Source organism: Eptatretus burgeri, chromosome 10, assembly GCF_056783735.1.
Source record: "Eptatretus burgeri isolate ZD-2024b chromosome 10, Ebu_testis_v1, whole genome shotgun sequence".
NCBI lineage: Eukaryota > Metazoa > Chordata > Myxini > Myxiniformes > Myxinidae > Eptatretus > Eptatretus burgeri.
Window position 1 is genome coordinate 81,134,992 of NC_140970.1, and position 15,000 is coordinate 81,149,991.

A 15,000-nucleotide genomic window follows, 5' to 3' on the forward strand; every position below is an offset into this window, starting at 1 on the left:
CAGTGTGTGTGTGAGTGGGAGTCAGTGTGTGTGTGTGAGTGGGAGTCAGTGTGTGTGTGTGAGTGAGTGGGAGTCAGTGTGTGTGTGTGTGTGTGTGTGTGTATGTGAGTGGGAGTCAGTGTGTGTGTGTGCGTGTGTATGTGAGTGGGAGTCAGTGTGTGTGTGCGTGTGTATGTGAGTGGGAGTCAGTGTGTGTGCGTGTGTATGTGAGTGGGAGTCAGTGTGTGCGTGTGCGTGTATGTGAGTGGGAGTCAGTGTGTGCGTGTGTGTGTGTGTGAGTGAGAGTCAGTGTGTGTGTGTGTGTCAGCACCTTCTTATGAACCTCTTGTCTGCCGATCCAGTTAAAAACTTTGTCGCAATGTCTTGGGGGTCAAGTGCAGTCAGACGATCTCAGTGAACATGACAGATCATGAGATGGTTGAGGCGTTGTTGGGTCATTGTGGAACGTAACCAAGTCTTCATACGTCTGAGTGCGCTGAATGACCGTTCAGCTTCGCATGAACTTGCAGGGGAAACCAATAGAAGCCGAAGCAAACGTTCTACCTGTGGGAACATTCGACGGACTTCTGGAACCATGTCTACAAATATCTTACGGTAATCTTCAACAGATGAACCACTGAACTTGTTACGAAAGAAGCCAAGTTCTTGCTCGAGGGAATCCGACAGTTCGAGATATTTGCAGATTATTTGTGGTTTGAATGACCCAGACAGGAGCATTTCACCCAAGTCCCTATACGCCATGAGGTCGGTTGATGTGAAGTACTCGTTTCAGTTCTCGGATGCGCTGTCGATGACTGAAAATTCAACTCTGTATACCTCCTCTGCAGAATTGGCAGTGTATTCCTGCGTGCCTCCATCAAGTCTCTTCGGAAGCTTGCGCTTATGAGGGAGGGTCACTGAATCTAGTTGGCACTGCTGGAGCTTTTGTTGTGCTGCTTTGAAAACCTCCTTAATAGTCTGGATGGTACGGAGAGATTGGAGACTCTGTGCAGTTACCTTTGCAGCAGTAAGCATACCAGAGACGGTAACTTGTGAACCCTGAAGTGCGTTATTGAGGTATTCAAGAGATTGGAGAACGGTCAATGATGCAAACAGACCGAGAACACACTTTCCTGATGAAAGACAGCTTCGAATACCATCGGCTCGCGATGCCGTGTTCGTACCAAAGTCATCACTTGCTTGTTGAAGGGCATCCAGTACCGCTTCATAGTTAGCCAATTTTGATTTCACGGCAGGAGAACGAGTTAACCAACGCGTTGGGCAAATTGGCCTCAGGCGTGTAGGGCAAGGAGTGTCAGCATCGTCAGCGTGGATATTCTAGTACAGATGCTTGAATTTTCCAGAGTTGTTGTGGATGTTTCTGAGTACCTGGACATAATCAAGGGCGTCTCTTATGAACAGTGCAGTTTGTAGGGCTTTGGAAGTACAATCCTCTTTATTTTATTTTCAACGCTGCATTTAAAATCTCTAATTTAATTATTCTAAATCACACAGTTTAATGAGACACCTTATTCTGTCGGTCTATCCTTCGCCTTTGTCCTCGTGCAAACAGAAAATTATTCGGATGATGGCGGAAGAGAAATTCCTTCTGGAACGTTATTTTTCCTAGTAAAATTGCAAGCCGCGGATAAGCTACGAAGCCTAAGCCTTTTTTTTTTTTTTAATCGGATTTTCGAGGTAATCTCATTACTACCCTATAGATACTGTATAATCCGAGAACAGAATTCAAAAATAATTTTCCGTTTGTTTGTCCGAACCGCTTCGGTGAATTTTGCATATTTTTCAACAGCTACCTTTTAAAATCTATAATTTAATCCTCATAAGTCCGACGACCGAATGATACCTCTCGTTTTGTAGGTCTATACCTCCCCTAAGTCCAAGTACCGATGAAAAAATTATTTACATTAACCGCCGCAAAAGCGAGTGAATCAGCGCATTTTATTTTATGTTTCCCAAGTATTCAAAGCTAATTTAGTCGCCAAAATACCCACTTTCCTTCGATTTTCATCGTTAGGATTTAGGCCACCGTTATCGACTGCGAAATACGAAAACAGAATTACAAAATATATTTCCGTTCGTTCGTGCGAGCCAGAAGAGTGAAACCGCGTCATCCTGCACAAGCTCCACCATCTCAATCAGCATACCAGACCGCGAAATCTTTTATTGGCTTATAACTCGACGGTGCAAAGTCACGAAAATTAAACACACACATCATCGTACAGGTAATAATATCAGGCATCCGGCGATACAAGTTAGAAAGGTGAAATGAACTATTTTGGTCACTAAAGGGACCCGAGCCGTTGCGGCCTAACACAATCCGAGGCGTGGCGCTGCGGGCCATGAAGCTGCGATTTCTTTAAATACTCATAAAATGACGATACAAAATCCGAAAAGATCCCAACATACCTCAAAATGTCCAGGTCAAGTTCCCTGTTAGTGGGTGAACAATCCAACGCTTGGCGAATTCTGCTTCACAATGATAGGAAGAGCCGACATCGAAGGATCAAAAAGTGACGTCGCTATGGACGTTTGGCCGGTGGGAGACCATGGCTTGGGAAGCACGGATTCTCAATGTTGAATTGTTAACCTATCATCTTTAATAGAACGATAATAGACCAATAAAACTTTAATAGAGATTTAAAAATTTATTCTTGTATTTGAGGAGCATCTTGGCCTGGTTGTACGAGAGCAGCTCGTTTTGTGTTACGTAACTTACGTTCAATGAAAAAAGGGGGGGGGGAAAATCGATATGTTGGCCCCCCCTTGATAAAAAAGTTGGGGGGACATGTCCCCCCCCGTCCCCCACCAATCGACGCCCATACACCTCACCAACTTAAATTATTGACTTACCTTTAAGATACTAACAGCTTTCTTACCATGAACATCTTCATCCCATTAACAGTTCTAAGCAGGAAATTTGGCCAAAGTAATGGCAGACAATTAACTGCTTCTTTTGAGAGATATTGTGGGATCTTTAAATGTCCAAAACATAAATGAAATAGGACAGATGGCTTTTGTAGCCCCATCCAAAGGACGGCATGCTCTAAGATAATGCCCGCTGCAGGAATTGCATTAGAACAGTAGTTTTTAAGTGGGGTTTTGAACACGTCGGGGGTGAAACTGAGACTATACATATCAATAGTGAGCACCCTTGCAACTGAGCGATCATTTTGCCTCGCAACGGAATTTTCATACAAAATAATAGGCTCATAAGGCCAGCACTTTGACTGAGATAGCAGGCAGGATATTAGGTTCGTTATCAGAAAATGATTTTTTAAAGATTGCATCAAGCAAAGTTTGAAACAAACTTCTGATCATCATAGCCTGACAGTAATCATAGCACAAAGCCTTTACACAATGGCTTGGGCAGCCTCAAAACCCTGGACTATTTCAACCTCACCAGCTTTGATGAACTTCAAACGTAGAGGCTCAGAGCAGTTGGCAATAATAGCAAGCACATCTCGATTAGTCAGTCCTCCCAAGGGTGTTCCGTTGGCCTCAAGAATGATGTGGCCAGACTTTGGGACCGAACCACCGACATTCGGGATGTCGGGCACCGTATCACCCACATAGGGAAAGCGAGCAACTTGAGCGCCACCAATGATGGAGAAGGGCATCCGTCCATCAGGTGTTCTTGCCACAGTTATCTCGTGCACTCTACTGCTCCAGTGCTTCATTGTTGCATCTAAATGGAATACAGACAAAGAAAAAGGGAAATCTTGAAAACTCGAACGTGAAAATACATGGATATACTTCGAGCAAGCATGTGGGAACTTAGCATGAGACTTGGATGTACAATTTTGTCAGCAAGGATTTTTCATCAAATTTTCACAAACCCTTAAAAGTCATTATAACAACCGAGTCTGTATCTGTAACTGTTCTTTAACATTTGATATGTAAACCTGATGTTGGCTTCGTGGTTAGAGTGGCCAGCGTGGCTGGCTTGGGTTCAAGCCCTGTTTGCTGCCGAATTAATACCAGGTGGGGTTGACTCAGCCTGTCATCCGTCTGAGGTCAGTGAAATGTGTACCAGTGTACTGGAAGAGGGGCACAGCATCAGTGGCATAGTTGCACCCCAACGAAATGATAGCTTCCTGGCAGCCAAAATGCCATATGCAAGAAGATGAACATTGGGTATTGTATTGTATTGTATTCTGTTGCATTGCCATTGGTCCTTCTACATTGAGTAAGGAGTGTATAACTATCTGTTATTCTTCAGTGCCATTAATTGCTTATGACTTATTTACAACAGCAACCATTGCCCTTCCCTTTATGATGATATCCTTCACTCCCTAACATCCTCATAACTCCCCCACTTTTGTGTAAACCCTTCCATTATTGAACCACAACTTCAGAATGAGTGGAGCATTTTTGATTAAATTTTCCTTTGTACTGCTTTACAGCACGACATTGTAAGCAGCTCCATTACTTGGTTGCCAAATATTAGTGTAAAGTGCTAACTATCTGGAGGTAAGAAATTAAAGATCACTAAATTGCAATATATATGGATGCCCTTTACAAATTATGAAGTCGTCTTTATCCACTTAAACTAAAGGAGTGTTTATAATCATGTCTGTAAATGACAACCCCCAATTAACAACTCCTCGCTTGTACTTTCATACCCATTACGATTGCAATCATTACTCAAAAGCAGCTGGCCAAGCTTAAATAAAGATGTCAGCACTGTTGTTGCTTAATGAACACTTTGAGAGCCACTGCTTCTTTTGTGGTCATTCCATAGATGATACGAGTTCTAAGTTCACAAAGTGGAAGGGCCAATATGTTGTAATGTGGTGATAGCGGCTTCAAGTCTCATTCCCAGGTGTTCCGCCAATTGTAAACTACTTTGAGACCCATTTAAAGAACAGAATATTATTTTCTTGCTTCCGAATACAAACTTCCAACATTATGTCTCCAAAACATTATCTCTACATGACATTACTACATTATCTCTACAATCCATGACATTATCTCTAACACTGCACAGGAATTAAGTAAGGAATCGTATCGAATATTAGGTAGTTTTGGTCACCACATCTGAGGAAGGACATATTTGCCATAGAGAGGGTTCAGTATCGAGTGACGAGATTGATTTAGGAGCTAGCTAGACTAAGCTATGAGGAGATAGCAGCTGAAAGATGGGTCTTTCTACATCATAAGGAAGGTGATTACGAGGGGATCTGATTGAGTTGTTTAAGGTAATGAAGGGTGTGGACAAAATCACACCCTTCTCACTCAGATTCAATCACACTCAGAGTAATTAATACATGGAATAGTCTCCCTGGAAAGGTAGTGACAACAGAAACAGGAGATTGGTGCAAATTTGAGTTAGATATGTACCTCTATGCATTGGGAGCAGAGGGTACATTGATATTGGCAGGAATCGTCGGTAGCTGAAGTACAGATAATGGACAAAAAAAAGAAAAAGAGGACCACCTGTCCTGAAGGTCACCTGGATCAGGAGCAACCCTCACTCAAACCCCCCCCCCCACACCCCCCCTTCGACCCTGAATTTTTAATGCCATGAACAAACCTTGGCACATGAAGGGTGATGAAGGTTGTGGTCAAGTTTCATCTAAATTGTGTGTGTAGTTTCCGAGAAGAGCAAATATCGATTTTGTGGGGTCAAACCTCCCCACCCCCTTAGACTCCCTTAATGAGTGCAGATTTTGATGCGGTTGATAAACTTTGGTACATCAAGGGTGAAGAATGTTGTGGTCAAGTTTCATCAAAATTGTGTGTGTAGTTTCGGAGGAGAGAGCAAATACCTATTTTTTTGGGGGGGGGAGGGTCAAACCCCCACACCCCCCTTTAATGAGTGTAGATTTTGATGTGGTCAATACACATTGGTCCATCACTGGTGATGAAGGTTGTGGTTAACTTTCATTGAAATTGTGTGTGTAGTTTTGGAGAAGAGAGCAAATAAGTTTTGGGGGGGGGGTCAAAAAAACCCCCGTCGACTCCCTTAATGAGCACAGATTTCGATGCGGTCAATACACCTTCGTTTGGCATCAGATATGAAGCTTGTGGCCAAGTTTCATCAAAATCGTGTGTTTGGTTCAAGCGATAATGACTGATTGACTGATTAACTCACTCACCTACAGACACTGCTCGATTGCATAAACTCACCTGACTAAAGTCCTGGTGAGCTAAAAATGGAAACACCAGGATACATGGGCCATACAACATATTATATGCAATTAGGCCAAAAAAAAAAAAAAATGTTGCATTGGCGTAACCCGCCCGACCCTAAAAATTCCGCCGACCCTACGTTTTTTTTTTTGTTTTTTTGCTATCGAAAAATTTTGCCGACCCTATTTTATTGCTATTTTTGTTGTTTTGCTATCGTTTTCAAGTATCTTGTTGATTGCGATCGCGATCGCAAAAACCCGGAAGTGTTTCGGACAGAACCCGCCGACAAAAAGGGTGGTACTCGAGCCGGGGGAGATTTTGGGAGGGATTTATTAGGAAAAAAAAAAAAAAAAAAAAAAAGATCCCGACCGACCTACCCTATTTTTCAGTGACCCGTTACGCCAATGCAACATTTTTTTTTTTGGCCTTATTGGGCTGCCACATGTACATGGTGACATGTGCAATATATGCAAATTTCTTCCCAGCAGTCTTCTTGCCATGTATATATTGTTGCGGATTTGGAAAACAACATTCAGGTTCCTATAGATCAGTTATTTCGGTAAGTATGTGTTTTATAGATAAGCTTCCCGTCCCTTGTCTAATGGGTAAATCAATGTAAATGCGCTGTGATTTATTTTTATAGTTAGGAAAACTTCATTTTCAGTGACGAAAACAGAAACGACCGTTGGGGCAGTTCTGCAGCGATGAAAACAAGGTCAAACCTCTTCCCCAGGATTTTTCCCACGTGCCGGGGAGGGGGAGGGTCGAGCGCGCTGGAGCGCATTAAAGAAGCAAGCGAGAGAGGAAGGGGAGAGCAAGCGGAAAAGGAGAGAAAAGGCGAAAAGCAAGGAAGGAGCGTCCATCTTGAGAGCGTGCCTGTCGTCGTCATGGCCAGAGAGGTCTGGGCTGGTCTTGTTGTGGTCATCTTGAGAGTCTTCTTCCTCGTCCTCCTCCTCCTCCTCCTGAAGATTGAGCTTGAGAAAGACCATCTGCCGCCAGAGCCGGTAGGGTTGCGTGTCGTCTCCGGAGGAAACGGAGTCGAGGTTTGGTGGCCAGGACGGGCGCAGAGCGGAGTCAAGGAGGCCGGGTTCATCTCGCCTCCCGCCAGACCGACCGACTTGAAGACCGCATGAGGCGGACAGGTCCAAGTAAGACCCTCGTCTTCAGCCCGACTGTCCCTCTGAGCTGAAGGTCCTAATAAAGACCATTGGTCCGATTCTTTGGGTGTGTGCGCGTGTGTGTGTCCATGGGCCCGTCTGATAAGTAGTGAAATGTATAAGTGTTTTTGCCTGTATTTACGTGCTTAATAGTAATAATTGGTTTAACTCTGCTTCTTGGGTGCTTTCCCTCATTTCCCACCTATTGTATAAACCCCCATTTTTTTATGTTTCAGCTCGTTCGTGTCCATTCCTTCATTGGCTGAGCGTGCTGCATGTTTGAGAATTAGTAAAAGCTGTTACGGCTGTAAGGGGACATTTGGACCGACGGTTCTTGGTGATTAAACACACGGAATGAGCGCGCTAAGCGACTCGTTTCGTTGAGGGTGAATTTCCCCGGTAGATTCCCAGGGTGGATACTTAGGGATATAGAAATTTGGCTATTCACCCTATTCCACGCGGGTGACCTGTTGGCGACCTTCGGTCCAGTCAGGACCTGTCAGCTCCGGAGTGACGATCTAAATTCCGGGCGATCGGTCGAGCCGACCCTGCAGCTCCATCTCACGGTCGTGCTCGCGGCTGACGTCTGGCCCCGCAACAATATAAGCGGGCTGTGGCTTGAGTCTGGTATTAACATGCATGGTCACAAGAGGAGACCTCAGTGACTTTGAGCGGTGTGCGTTTGGCAAGTGCTTTGGTGACAAAGGCTGTGGAAATTGCTAATGTGTCATGAGGAACTGTCTTGAAGGTGATGTCAGCCTGGGAAAAAGAAGGAAAGACATCATCATCAAAGGGCAACAGTTGGAGGAAGCACATACTTGACAACAGGCATTAATCCGGACAGGGAGGTGAAACAGGAGAGTAATGGCGGACAAACTGTGTGCGGATTTCAACGTGGGTCATGAGCATCCTGTTTCATCAAAAACAGTTAGAAAAGAACTTCACAGGGTGGGATACCATAGCCATGTTGCTGTGCACAGACCATTCATAACACCTGGCAAGGGCAGTTTGCAGGTCCAGTGGTGCAAGGAGCATACGCTTGAAGGGAAAAAAAAAACCACCGAGCAGTGGAGGAATGTGACATGGTCTGACGAGTCATCCTTCACCATGTTCTCAAAGAATGGATGTGTGGCATCAGCCCAGGGAGCTCTATAGCTTTGAGTGCCTGGTTCCAATCAGTAAAATGTTCTGGCAGTTCTATAGTAGTTTGGAGTGCATATTCCTGACATGGCCTGGGTCCACTCATTCTACAAGAAGGCAGGAGTTATGTAATGCACTATGTTACCACCCTGGGTGATCATGTAAATCCCATGATGCAGCATTTCTTCCCTGCTAGGAGGGGTGTCTTTCAGGACAACAATGCTCTTGTCCATAGAGCACGTGTTGTCACTGTGTGGTTTGAGGAGCATGAGGTCGAAGTTACCAATCTTCTATGGCCCTCCAGATTACCAGATCTTAATCACATTGAGCATTTGTGGGACTATTTATGGAGGCGCCCAAGACAGCAGTTTCCGACTCTGTCAAACTAACGTGAATTGGAGGACTTCCTTGTGGAAGAATGGTGCCACATTCCTGCAGAAGAGTTGCAGACTCTTGTTGACTCCATGCCATGTTGTATCCCTGCTGTCCTGGATGCATGTGGTGGTCCAACACCTTACTAAGTGATATTCTGTTGGTGTTTTCATTTTTTTTGTCCACCACCTGAATGAATCGAATATCGCATATCTGCATCGTGATTGTGCTGTTTGTAAGGGGTTCTCCTCAAATGATGAACATGCTGTGTGCATTCATTCCTCACCCTAGAACTATGTTCACCCACCCAAAATTACAACTTGAACGGCACTCAGTGGAGCACATAGTCTTGCCTCGCACATCCATTGTGAACAAAAATACCATCATTAAATGAACATGCTACTATTATAGCACGTCAACCCATATCATCCATGCACCTCATTATGCCACATACATTGCCATTATCCATAGCTTTTTTGATTAATTATTGTTAGGATATTCAATGATCACTTTTGTGCATAGTAAGGCAAAATTTCAACAATAAAGATGAATATGAAAAAAAATTTCAAACTATATTCCCCATGGCTAGTGGATCATATGTATGAAGTTTCACATCGATCTGTTAAGCGTTTCTGAAGATTTTTGCATGTTTTTATTTTCAATCCAATATGGCCACCAGACCACGTGACCAATGACGTCATAAATTTAATTCTTCACACATCAGGTCGGAGATCAGATATATGAAGTTTCAGATAAGGATTTGGATTCAACCCATTATGATTAGAATGCCAATTCACTGATGATATTGTTACGTTTGAGGGGGGGTATGCATTCAAAGGGTAATTAGGATGTTTAATTAGGTATGCCATGCTGTTCGAGTGTACCAGGATCTCGATGTAATAAGTAGCAATTCAGTGGTGATAAGTTGTCTAGTAAATGTCCATTTCTTCAAGGGGGAAATGATAATTGTCACGTAATTAGATAGGGATACGGGATAGGGTAAGTGTGTCTGCGTAAACCCCTTTTAGTATTCTCTGGAAGCTTGCAGTGACGTCACAGGACAGTGCTGCGGATGGCTCCGCCCCGTGATCACGATTGGCAGAAGGCGACGGCGCAGGGCCAATAAAACAGCTCGATTGGAAGTGACGAGGACGGGAGGATAAGAAGGCTCTGTTCGGGGAAAAGGTGAAGAGGAAGATCGGCACAGAAAAACCGTTTTGGTGGAGGCTGTTGTGCTGGGAGCGTGCTGTGTTGTTGCGCTGATTCGGCCCTGTTTTTCATCGTGTCTCGAGGCCTTGCTGTGCTTCGTGCCTCAGCTCATTGGCTCTGGGGTTCTGCTGACTCGGAGTACGGGGTCGAACGGCGGGCGGACCTGCCTGCCTCTCCTGCTCGCAACTTGGCGCCAGAACTGGTTCACTGGCGGCTGTGAGCGGACTTGGGCCGACACCAGGAGGTCAACAGTACCACGGTGTCTCCTGCCCCTGACGAGCGCAACGCCAGCTCGTCCGGCGCCAATCCAGGGACTGTTGCGTCCACACCACGGGCCAGCCTGACCACCAGGACTAGCTACTGTGTGTGTGTGTGTGTGTGTGTGTGTGTGTGTGTGTGTGTGTGTGTGTGTGTGTGTGTGTGTGTGTGTGTGTGTGTGTGTGTACCTGGCGCCTTAGAGGGTTTGAGATTTGTATATTCATTTGAATGGTCTGTGTTTTCCCCACGCCCGAACCCACACCACCATCCCGTCGAATCGCCCCGGATCCCTCTTCTTGCCGAGTCTTGTTATTTCTGGTTAGAGAAATAAACGTTATCAACTCAGTGAAAAGCGACTCGTGCCACCTTCCTCGTCCCGTTTGCGGTAGAGCAATTGAAACCGCCATCTTTGGGTTATAAATAAATAAACCGCCTCCATCGTTTCAGCTCATTCTACATTGGCGGGACTGTTCAAGTCCCGTGGACGTCACAATATCATTGATATCACCCAATATGTCCCATGGGGAGTTGACACATGCCAAGTTTCAATTTTTTTCATTGAGCAGTTTCAAAGATGTCCAGTCTTTCTTTTAATCCAATATGGCTGCCATACCATTTGACCTATGACGTCAGAGTTATCAATTAAATATTCTCCATGAGGACTCACTCCTATGTTTAAAGTTTCACATCGATCGAAAAAGAAATTGCAGAGGAAAAAAAAAACAAGCTCGAATGAGCTAAGATCCTCGTCCTCTTAATGATGTCATAAAAACGAGTATGACGTCATTGTGATGTATCATATATGCGGTAATTCATCTCTGCTAATGCCCTGTTCGATTAACGCAAACAGAATTCAAAAAGCTTGGCTCGTTTCGGAGATAATTTTTTTAGGCGATTTCCATTAGCGGAGATATTTTGACGTCATAACTTTTTTTCTAGGAGGAATTTTCAAAATCGGAGATGGTTATTGTCTGCGCAGGGAATTTTTACATATATATGCCAAGTTTCAAGAAGTTTCGATGAAAACTGTAGGCTGTGAAACAAACTAGTTTCGGAGATAATGGTATAGGCGATTTCCATTAGTGGCGATGTTATGACGTTAACTTTTTTCTAGGAAGAATTTCCAAAATCGGAGATGGTTACTGCCTGCGCGTGGACTTTCTGCATATACACGGCAAGTTTCACAAAAATCCGATGAAAACTCTGGGTTGTGAAACAAAAAATGGCAAAAAAATAGGAATGACGTCATAGTGATGTATCATATGTGCGGTAATTCATCTCTGCTAATGCTCTGTTCGATTCCCACAAACAGAATTCAAAAAGCTTGCCTAGTTTGAGATAATTTTTAGGCGATTTCCATTAGCGGAGATATTTTGACGTCATAACTTTTTTTTCTAGGAGGAATTTTCAAAATCAGAGATGGTTACTGTCTGCGCAGGGTATTTTTTTTACATATATATGCCAAGTTTCAGGAAGTTTCGATGAAAACTGCAGGCTGTGAAACAAAAAAAGTCCACAAGTACAACAACATGAGTAAAAAACTTGGAGATCCTCCACGAGGATCTAAAAATGAAAGCAAAATATATAGAAACAGACACACACACAGATACAGATAGACAGGGGAATAGTCAATAGCCGACAATACAACATAGTCTCGCAACTCCTTTGGGGTGAGACTAATTATATTAGTTTTAAATGAAAATAATAATAATAATAATGATAACCTAATATATAAAGCTCTTTTTAACCATTGATTCACTGACTGACTGAATCACTGACGATATCATCGTTATCACCATACGTGGGTAATTAAATGGTTCAGATCACATGACAATATACTTGCTGAACCATTTTAATCTATGTGACTAAAACAAAATGAAGATGCACGAGAAACACCCGCTCCCTACGGGTGCAGCAAATTGGGGTGACGCACACACACCCTGAGTACAAGCATCAACTTTCAATGTAGTTTTTTTCCCACAAAGAAACAAATAGACAGACAGACAGACATGTATGTTTCAACACATTCCCCTCGTGTCTACAATGACTAATGTCGAATCTGTAAATAAAAAGGGGAAAAAAATGTATAAATAAATAATTGCCTGCATGAGTCTGCCCAACGAGTGGGCGAGTGCAAGAATTTGAAGGCAGACAGCCGCATGAGAACCCAGTGATTCCCACCACTTCACACCACATTCTGACACCACATCAACATTCCCTCTATCCCTCTTCACCCCTACTCTTCCCTCTCCTTCACTTTGTGCCCAACATAGGCACATATTGTTCATGTTTAAGCCAGGAGTCATTGAAATACTTCACTCTTCCTCTAATCTTCTCATACTCTCCTCTACCTTATTTCAGTCCATGCATTGTAAAATCATGCTTATGATTGCCATTGTAAATAGATGCTTATGATTGCCATTGTAAATACATGCTTATGATTGCCATTGTAAATACATGCTTATGATTGCCATTGTAAATACATGCTTATGATTGTCATTGTAAATACATGCTTATGATTGCCATTGTAAATAAATACATGCTCTCGCTGATTGAATAGCACTTGCTTTGTTGTGCTGATTGAATAAGTGTACTTGCGGAACTGTTAAATATTTCCAACCTGCTTGCTTTCATCCTTTCCTCCATTGGCTCGTTTTAGTGTGCAAGACTAGATAAACAGGAAGTTCTGCCCCATTGATTGGCTCTGCGATGCGCCAGTGTGTACTCATGGTTCTGCTCAGCCATACATAATAAACAGATGGGTGCACACTGAAGGTAGGTACCTCAATTGACATAACCAAACCACCGGAAAAGGCAACGCATCTCAGAGCGAGGATCTTGCCAGGTTTGGAGGAATAAATCGGTGTTGCATGACAATCCGACAGGCCATGGACTTATCCGCAGTACGGTGGCTTCCAGGGCCAGAGGTCGGAAAGAGTCCAAGAAGTCCCTCCCCACACAAGCCTGACCCTGGTTCCATAATATATTGTGAAAACCCGACATTTGCGGAATTTTCCAAGAATGATCAGGGTCTTATTGTATTGGTGTGTATCTATATTAATATTTCGGCACACCCCTTTCTTTGTTCCACCATCAGATTTTTGTTACTGCATGAAATGAAACAAGATTTGGCACATATACTAATGATATTGTGACGTCCACGGGACTTGAACAGTCCCGCCAACGTAGAATGAGCCGAAACGATGGAGGCGGTTTATTTATTTATAACCCAAACATGGCGGTTCTAATCGCTCTACCGCAAACGGGACGAGGAAGGTGGCACGAGTCACTTTTCACTGAGTTGATGATGTTTATTTGTTTTTATTATTACCAGAAATAACAAGACTCGGCAAGAAGAGGGATCCGGGGCGATTCGATGGGATGGTGCAGGATCGGGCGTGGGGAAAAACACAGACAATTCCAATGAATATACAGTTCTCAATCCCTCTAAGGCACCAAGCACACACACACACACACACACACACACACACACACACACACACACACACACACACACACACACACACACACACACACACACACACACACACACACACACACACACACACACACACACAAAACGTAGCTATTTCTGGTGGTCAGGCTGGACCGTGGTGTGGACGCAACTGTCCCTAGATCGGCGTCGGACGAGCTGGCCTAGCTCTCGTCAGGGGGGGCAGGAGAAACCGTGGTGCTGTCGACCTCCTGGTCTTGGCCCAAGTCCGCTCACTGCCGCCAGGGAACCAGTTCTGGCGCCAAGTTGCGAGCAGGAGAGGGAGGCAGGTCCGCCCGCCGTTCGACCCCGTACTCCGAGTCAGCAAAACCCCAGAGCCAACCAAGGTGAGGCACGAGGCTCAGCAAGGCTCCAAGACACGATCAAGAACACGATCGAATCAGCACAACAACAAGGATGCTCCCCGCGCAACAGCCTCCCCACCAAAAAAACACGATCTTTTGGTTGTAATCTTCTTCCTCTTCCTTTTCGACCCCGAACAGAACCTTTTTATCCTTGGTCCTCATCACTTCCAATCGAGCCGTTTATTGGCCCACCGCCATCGCCTTCCGCCAATCGTGATCACGGGGCGGAGCCATCCGCTGCACTGTCCTGTGACGTCACGGCCAGTCTTAAGAGAATACCAAAAGGGGTTTACGCAGACACTTACCCTATCCCGTGTCCCTATCTAATTACGTGACATTTATCATTTCCCCCCTTGAAGAAATGAACATTTACTAGACAACTTATCATCACTGAATTGCTACTTATTACATCGAGATCCTGGTAAACTCGAACAGCATGGCATACCTAAATAAACATCCTAATTACCCTTTGAATGCATACCCCCCCCTCAAACGTAACAATATTATTGTCTTCCTGAAGAGGCCCCTCAAAATTTGTTTTGATGCATTTTCACAAACTCCAATGGATTCCATTCAAATTTGGTACGATAATGGCTTTTGGTCCAACTTAGGTCATTGGCTATAAATTTTTTTCCATAACTTCCGATATTCAAAAAAAATAAAATAAAAAAAAAAAAAAAAATAAAAAAAAAAAAAATCGATAAATCGATATCCCTTATGGGATTTTCCATTCAAATCCACTCGTTTAAGGCCTACGGGGGACGCAAATTTCCACTTTGCCCCGAGCACTGTTTACCTCCGCTACGCCAAGCTGTTAGGGTTAGGGTTTGGGTTAGTGTTAGCTACCCTAATACTAACCCTAACCCTAACAGCT

General features: G+C 44.0%; 1 protein-coding gene across 1 annotated transcript in view; it reads right to left on the reverse strand.

The window, feature by feature from the left end:
- LOC147018964 (membrane-associated guanylate kinase, WW and PDZ domain-containing protein 2-like) overlaps positions 1–15,000 on the reverse strand; it is a 41,105-nt gene that overhangs the window by 9,910 nt on the left and 16,195 nt on the right. Inside the window, exon 2 of the mRNA XM_085899086.1 lies at positions 3,401–3,685. Within this exon, the coding sequence (XP_085755212.1) occupies positions 3,401–3,677 (277 nt within the window). The 5' untranslated portion in view covers positions 3,678–3,685. The remainder of the gene's footprint in view (positions 1–3,400; positions 3,686–15,000) is intronic.